The sequence below is a fragment of the Bombyx mandarina genome, chromosome 13, assembly GCF_030267445.1.
Source record: "Bombyx mandarina strain Sakado chromosome 13, ASM3026744v2".
Taxonomy (NCBI): Eukaryota; Metazoa; Arthropoda; class Insecta; order Lepidoptera; family Bombycidae; genus Bombyx; species Bombyx mandarina.
In genome coordinates this window covers 1,618,180-1,626,640 of record NC_143220.1, presented here as the reverse complement: position 1 = coordinate 1,626,640, position 8,461 = coordinate 1,618,180, and the positions used below count along the sequence as shown (strand labels likewise).

At 35.8% G+C, this 8,461-nt stretch overlaps 1 protein-coding gene across 2 annotated transcripts; it reads right to left on the bottom strand.

Moving 5' to 3' along the window:
* Nucleotides 1–384: 384 nt before the first annotated feature.
* l(1)sc (lethal of scute) lies at nucleotides 385–2,886 on the bottom strand. 2 transcript variants are annotated; one of them, XM_089732410.1, is made up of 2 exons: nucleotides 2,479–2,886; nucleotides 385–1,032 (listed from the first exon to the last, which is right to left on the bottom strand). In XM_089732410.1, exons 1-2 carry the CDS (start codon nucleotides 2,779–2,781, stop codon nucleotides 982–984), a joined length of 354 nt encoding a protein of 117 aa, XP_089588536.1. In that variant the 5' UTR covers nucleotides 2,782–2,886; the 3' UTR covers nucleotides 385–981. The 2 variants fall into 2 exon arrangements, with proteins under 2 accessions (XP_089588536.1, XP_089588535.1); XM_089732409.1 differs by having other exon boundaries at nucleotides 2,195–2,876.
* Nucleotides 2,887–8,461: the final 5,575 nt, after the last annotated feature.

The window sequence follows — 8,461 nt, the reverse complement described above, 5'->3', positions numbered from 1 at the left end:
CAATAGAAGGGAAAACTATAATCTGTGTTCGAAGCTTAAATAATGCGATTATTTATAACCATAAATGTATAATTACAGTAGTATAGTATAGTAACAACTATAGTAAAATAAATATACTTGAATAATTTAAAACTGACAATGTAACTATATATTCCGAACAAAAATATTTGATGATCTGAATTTAAGAAGTTGATTGTCTTTCTGTAGGTATTGAGGTAAAGGTGCAATGCATGCAAATTGCATGAGAAATAGGCGCCAAGAATAACCACTCACATCGAGAATCTTGAACATTTTTAATTTATTCATTTAATATAGAATTGAAGGAACTAAACAAGCAAGCGAATATAACATTACAACAGGGTAATTGAAATTAAAATAGGCTCATATTCAGGAATCATTTATTTTGATCTATTTACAAAAAAAAAAACCAAGTGCTCAATAGTAACAATGGATCTTAATAACATCTTACATTATTAGGAATCATGCTTGTAATACTAATATTAACTTTATTAACTAAAAGTCTTTGTCTCATAGATCCTTACGTAAAGTAAGTTGGCTTTTGATCATTCCATTAAATATTTATAATACGGGCATTGGTCCACATACACCGAATTATAATAATATAATACGAATTAAACAGCATTCTTAAAGATAATGACTAGATAACAATTGTATAGGCTATAATTTAATGGAAGTTTTACTATCTAACGTTAAAACTAAGGCACAGCGGTACTAATATAACTTTAAATGCTTGTATGGAACAAGTGATCGTTTCAGTCTTGGAGCTGCTATTCCATTGATGTATGAAACGCAGCGTTCGTTCGAAGTTAAGTCGCTCGACGGAATGCGTCGATGAGCTCGTCATTGTCCACCATTATCCCCACTCATTAGGAATATACTGATTACGCTTAATTAGAGGCTCTCTCGGAGTCCCTCGCGCTCCATCGGGTCTCCCTTGAGGAATACTCGTTTTTTTCATAATCACCAATCGCCGCTCAATGGCTCCACTTTGTTCACTGCAAGGCTCGTTCCCTGGAGAAAAAAAAGAAAAACAATTTCATTAAAATCGTTAACGTCATCCGAAAATTCCGATCGAAAAATAAACTTCAGAGCTATGTATGATAAACTTGAAAATCGAGTCACGGCTAAGCTGCAGTCGAGCGATATAATTCCCATGAACCGAACTGGTATCACCAGATGTTTGTACAGTGCTTAGCAAATATTGTAACACGTGTGCTTCGCTCGGCGCCCTTCTATTTCCTCTCGAGATTTAGTCTTCCGGTACAATAAATTAATAGGCCCAAGTTTTTTGCGAAACCAATTTAAGTTTTTACGAGAAGCGCTACTGTTCCGTCTCTGAAGTCGATTCGGACCATATGTTGAAATCATTTTAATCCACAACTGACCGGATGAAAATACTTTTGTATCAATAATGGGCATGATCTTTGTTCTTGGAACCTCAGAACGTATACAATGATATGTTATTAGAAAATAACACTTTTATGTGCAATTTTCTCACTACATGCGGGCCAAACCACAACATTCTTAGATGTAATTACTCTATGTCTTGTGAAGGAAATAAAATATGTATAATACAATGCGGGTCCTATTTTTTAATAGAAAAAAGTGTCTAGCAATAATAGCTGGGTCTTCTTAAGGAGACTATATTTTAAGATTCGCTATTGTGAACATTTTGCTATTGTATCTTTTAATGTAACAATGACAGATAAAGTCTATGTCACGGTTCAATGCTCGGGCATAATGGAAGACCTGTTTGCTTTTTGCTTAGGGGATGAAGGCAGACATTCATTGCACAATATAAAAGAATCTACGTAACCATGACAAACAGACCCGACAGAAAAACCTTAATGGTAGCTTCTACCTACCTGCTTTTATACTAAATTTTGATTAAATATAAAAAAAATGAACATAAATTTCGAGATGTTTCTGTTTCCTCTAAAAGTTCGAATTTTAAAATATATTCTAATAACAAAATGAGATTTTATTTCCAAATTTTATATTAACCGCGGCGCGACGTGTGTAAACAACTCGATAAGAAAATCCTTATCAAAGCTCTGAAGATTATGTAAGCACGTATAAGAATTCATTCATAAATTATCAAAGTTCTTTATCAAAGTTTAGTGAAACAAGATTAATGTCTAGGACGTTTTAAAATTAGGTTAGTAAGACTCACCTTTGTCACTGTTGTTGCCACCACGATATGACGTCAAGTAGTTCCTCGTCTTCTGGACTCATGGGTTCGTAGGCATCGTATACGTCATGACAATTGGGCCCTGCAGAACTTTCAGACACGAATGATGGAGCCGGAGAATGAGATTCTTCCGATGATGGTGGCGTTTGCGAGCCTGTCGTAGATAATCCAAGCCCTAATTGGGTATCTGAACATCCATCATCGCTTTCATCTAAAAGCCTCTTTAGGCTTTTAATGTACTCTACTGCGAGCCGTAAAGTATCTACCTTGCTTAATTTTCTGGAGGAACCTCTGCCACCTGCAAGAGCAGCCGTCACAGCTGAAGGAATATGTTGTCTGAGTGCCGCAAATCCGTTGTTGACTTGTTTCACTCTATTCCGCTCTCGCGCATTCCTCCGGGCCACCGAAGCAGGCTGGGTTGGGTACGGCTGATGAAGATAAGATCTCTTCTTGCAGCGGGTAGTGTCAACTGGAGCCGGCGCAAGTCTCCTCGGTGCAGGCGTTTGCAGGTGCGTCAGTTTTTGATCGACACCCAGATTTTGATAGCCGTGAATCGCCGCCATCGGCATCGCGTATCGTGTGTAAACGTATCGTGTGTGTATCGAGTGCGCACGAGTCCGTGCCGCGCGGAGGTCGCCAGTGGATTGGCGGAGGTTGCGCGCACCCCCGACGCTAAGTAGCGCGCGCGGCGGCGGTGGGGCGCGTGCCGGACGCGCGCGCACGGGCCGCCGTCCCCCCGCTTCCCCGCCCCGCTACTTGTTGCTCCGATCAAAATATGCCGGCGCTTATTATGCCATAGAGCAGTAAGCTCGCGCCGCTATTGTTGCACGTCGTTGCGCGTAATTATCCCGTCCATTACCATGTTCGTAGGACGAGATCAGCTTGCGTCGTCTATTTAGAAGTCGTTAAGGAGAATAGGCACTGTAAAACGATCGGCGACGATATTGTGTTATTAATGTCTTGGTGCTTTCGTTATAAAAAATGAAGCGTGTATATATTTTTTTGCGTTGTAAAGCAATGCAAATGCGGAGATTGATTATTGTTTCTTGTTAACGAACCTAATTAATCACTGTTTTTTTTTTACGGAAGTGCATCTAATGTTTTATAACAAAAATGTTGTACGTATTAGTAGATCAACTTTTTTTTAGACACGTCCCGTAAGTGATTCTAGTGTGAAAAGCGGAATGTAGCAGGTGTATGCGTCAACATCATTCTAGTTCTACGAACCGCCGTCGGAATTTAATTTGACGTTTAACTTTATATGATAATGGGTAATTACAAAGATACTATCCAATTAGATTTTCTGCGTATGGAATAGGCCTTTGCGAAAATAAAAAGAAGATAATATTATTGGTCAAATAATAATCAGTCAGCCACATTAAAGGAAGCCGCGTTTAAGTCTTCGCCATCGTGAAACGAATTTCCTAGAATTCGGTCAGATTAGCTGCGTATTGTTTGAATAATCTTTTAAGTATTATTTCAATACCGATTTCCGTAACGAATAGTTAACGGAGCCATAATTACGATCCGCCTTGAGAACATAAGTCAAAGTATAATTTTCAATTGGAACAAAACATTGTATTTTATTTACAGCTGAAACTTTTTTGTGGGTTTCGTTTATATAGAAAAAAATGCAGATATGAGGTATTTTATTGTCTTCGCGACTTGCTCTTCTATCGTGAAAATTATTAATGCACTCTTCACACAAAAATTCATCTCAATAAATTGAATAAATAAAAAAATGAAAAGAAGGGGTCACAAAATCACCCCTCTGTAGGTACACTAACACCATCTATAAGCACCCTTATTTAAACGCTACTAAAATAGATGAAGGACAGCAACCCTATAAATAATTTCAACTTTTTCCTACAGATGGCGATTTGGTCTAGGGGTGGGTTTGACTATGGGGTGCAAGGTAAACATGAAATTTAGTTCCATGCTGTGTACAGAGATGGCGGTATTTTAGTTTTCTTTGCTATTTATTTGGATTGATTTTAATATTTTTAGTTTCGTTTTTCAGCACTAATGTTTTCAAGATTGTTATACGACAAGCTACCTTTACCTTTCGACAATATCTTTTGTGGTTGCAGAGGATTCTTTCAGTGACTGCCACTCAGCCATTACAAGTTGGCTAATTCTAAGAAGGGGAAGATTTGTTAATAGCTACCCAAATACTCGCAGAGGAATAACTCAATGGCCGCTGATTTGTGAAGCGTTTTTTAGTGGAGCAGAATCGCGACTTACTGAAGAGATCCATCGAGAAACTCAGAAAACTAATAATACCATGCGTACATTCTTGCTACGCCGTGTCGAACGAAAAGATAGTGATAATAATACGGGTGGGCTTACAAAGCACTGTTCTGTCAGTTTGTATTAGAAGGAAGAAGAGGGCGAGTTAAATAGAAAATACTATGATAATACTATGACTTTTTTATTTATTTATTGCTTAGGTGTGTGGATGAGCTCACAGCCCACCTGGTGTTAAGTGGTTACTGGAGCCCATGGACATCTACGACGTAAATGCGCCACCCACCTTGAGATATAAGTTCTTAGATCTCCGTATAGTTACAACGGCTACCCCACCCTTCAAACCGAAACGCATTACTGCTTCACGGCAGAAATAGGCGGGGTGGTGGTACCTACCCGCGCGGACTCACAAGAGGTCCTACCACCAGTAAACTACTACTAACTAAGACTATTACTAACATAATGCCATAGCATTGATTGAGTCTATTTCTGAAAAGCTGGATTTGTATAAAGTCTTCTAAAACTATGTTGACATTGATTGTTAGAGTTTTCAACAAATAGAGGAGAGTTATGATCAATTATAAAATCATATTTTTTGAATAGACGGATGAATTAACTCATGGCGAACGATGTTAAAGAATTAGCGATGCCCATAGATATCACTACCTACAACGAGGCCAGTTTGAAGTCTCAATTTTATTGTGTAACAGCTGTTCACCGTTCAAAGTGGAACGCGAGACCAATCGCGGCAGAAATAGAGAAGTAACTAGTAGTAAAAATTCAACCCAACATTCAGGTTTCCCGAAAGCTTTCGGTAAGTTATATTGCTACATAATTTCAAGTCATTTTAATCTATATATATAAAAATGAATTGCTTTTCGTTAGTCTCGCTAAAACTCGAGAACGGCTTGACCGATTTTGCTAATTTTGGTCTTGAATTATTCGTGGAAGTCCAGAGAAGGTTTAAAGATAAATATGAAAACGCTCGGAATTAAATAAAAATAACAATTTTGTTTTTCCTTTGATGTGTCCCCCGTCGGAGGGATTCCTTTTCTTTGTTTTATACAAAAGGTTAGGTATTTTATTTTATATTATATTATCGATTGAGGCACTACGAAGTCTGCCGAGTCAGTTAGTTTCAAATAAAATATTTTTTAATTTATGCTATTGATACCTGCGGCATTTAAAAACTTATGATTAAAATGTTGTGATTTCCTTTCATTTAACAATGGTGAAAATTGAAGTGAAAATTGGTGATTTTTTTTTTTCAGAAACATTCTTAATGATTTTTAAATATATCACTAACATTATTTGCCAACTAATATTTCCGAACGATCGTAGTTTTTAATTAAAGCTCTTTGAATTTTAGTTAAACGTAAAACACGCAATAATAAATAACTAGGAACAGACAGACGGCTTGTGAATAATATATTAAATTTGATAATCGTTAAAAATGAATACACATACATATATTACGAAGTGAGCGCGTATAAAGCATTGCATACATTATAGATGTTATAAAATTACTAATAAAATAAAATGTTTTCACTAATAAACATTAGGGACGCATGTTGGTTTTTCGGTTGTAACTTACGTTTAACTGTTCACGACATTAACACATTCAACAGATTAGTATATTAATATTGAGATATTTGGAATTTCAAACGCGATCACTAATCACTTTGTATTTGATTTTGTAGGTATTTTGATTCGGTAGGCAGCGGCTTGGCTCTGCCCCTGGCATTGCTGAAGTCCATGGGCGACGGTAACCACTCACCATCAGGTGGGCCGTATGCTCGTCTGCCTACAAGGGCAATAAAAAAAAAATTGTAGTTTGAGGTACTTCGTAGATTTTTTCTAAAAAAACGAATATACCAGGTGAGCTATCAGTTTTAATACAGCCGCTATGTAAAATAACAACATGTTTGATAAAATTATTGTTCGTGAAATAGTCTTGGCCTAAGGGCGATATTAAGCTATTGAGCGAGTACACTGCCAAACATTCTACTACCAACACACCGCACTACAGCTTATCACATAATTGCAGCTTACAAAATTTATTATTTCATCGTCAGAGCTGTTTTCCAATATGTGCATTGTTTACACAGCATTCTAGTGATGATGTGCTTAATTAATATAGAGTATTACATATTGAATTTCTGAAGATTTTGTAACTGTGACCATTTTTATTTTATTTAAACATTAAATATTACTTTATTTCTAGTACAGAGCTAATTCACAATGAACATTCAACAATCCATACAAATTTTCGTATTTGTACCGTTACTTATAAAATCTGAAATTACTTCCGTGTTCATTTGAAATGTGTTTCTTCTATGACGCTGTTTCTATTATAATTAGCGAGTAATCCGTGTAATTTCTAATTGAGATTTCATATATTTTATTACGTAAGCAATCGAAAAATATATAATCAAGTCGAACTGCTTTAGTTCATTAGCGCTTGTTTAATTACGAACGCACTCGATACAATCTCGATTTTACGAGGCGATCGATGACCGAATATAAAAACTCGTACTCTACTTGTATTTACACTAATTTAAATTTTATCAAAAGTAAAATTGTACGTGAGAAAATACAATACTATTTTTTGGTGTTTAGCTTCTTTTTTTTACATTTATACATATAAAATAAAACAGGTTTGGTTTTGTAATGAAACTGATTGATTGTTAAAATCACATACGAGGTTTTATTATCAGAGTCGAGTTCACGGTTTTATAGTGTACACGTTTCGGTCTACGACTTCGAGAATACTACCACCCGCCTTGAGATATGAAGTCGAATGTATTTGATCTTACGAGCTATATATGATAGCTATAGCCTAAATGTATGCACGACCGAAATGACTAAATTGGGTGATCATAATAGGTCTTACCGCTAATATAAGAAAAATGACAATAACGTTTTATTAAAATTTCATCGCTGGATCAATGGTTTGGCCGATTTTGATGCTATTTTAACTGATACATAACTGATGTTGTAAGGAGTAATTAAAATTGACTTTTTTTACCAAAAATATGAGAATAGAGCGCATGCAGAAATTTCATTAACTTCTAAACAAAATCAGATTCAAACAAGTTTTAGTAAAGTGTAGTATAATAGTAACAGTAGTCAAGTTAAATATTATCAATTTATGTTTAGCTTGTTAAGAAGAACTTATGATATACTTATATACATACAAATACTCATTGCCACGTACCATCCGGCTTCGGAATGAGCTCCCCTCCACGGTGTTTCCCGAGCGCTATGACTTGTCCTTTTTCAAACGAGGCTTGTGGAGAGTACTCAATGGTAGGCAGCTTATGATGAGGTCGAAATTTTAATTGTGTTAAACAGAGGCTGTGTCATCCCTTCGAACCGAAACGCATGATTGCTTCTTGGCAGAAATAGGCACAATGATGGTCTCTATTCTTATGGAAATGTCAGTAAAAATAGGTCAATAAAAACTGGACTTGATAGAGATCGTCTGCTCGTTTTAGCTTATAAATCTTAATTTTGCATGAATCTTAATCCAATACATCACTAAAAACAATTTAAAAATAATCAGCCAGGTTCGAGTGTAGCTTGCGTGTGTATATTAAAATATGTAAGAGTAACATTGTATTTATGGTGTTGAATGTAGTGACCAGTGGCAGTACAGTAGCAGCTTTCTTACAAACTATCGATCGACAAGTTGTTTCTTTGTCTATGACACCGCGTATGAGTGCCGCTGTCAAATTTGACGTTAATGTCTCAATCACGACAATAATGTAAGTTCTATCTTGATTATTTAATCATTTAATTGGATTAAATTTTGAACTTAATGGAACTGGGAAGCTTAACTTTTAATTTTATTGAAGCGTGAGAGTGGTATTTATGTTTCTAAATACTTAGTGCTCAGATTATTTTAATACATTTTTTTGCATGATTGCATGATTTTAAGAATATTATGATGAAATCGACAATATAATAACTTTAATAAAAAAGTAAAAGTAATAAAATTTT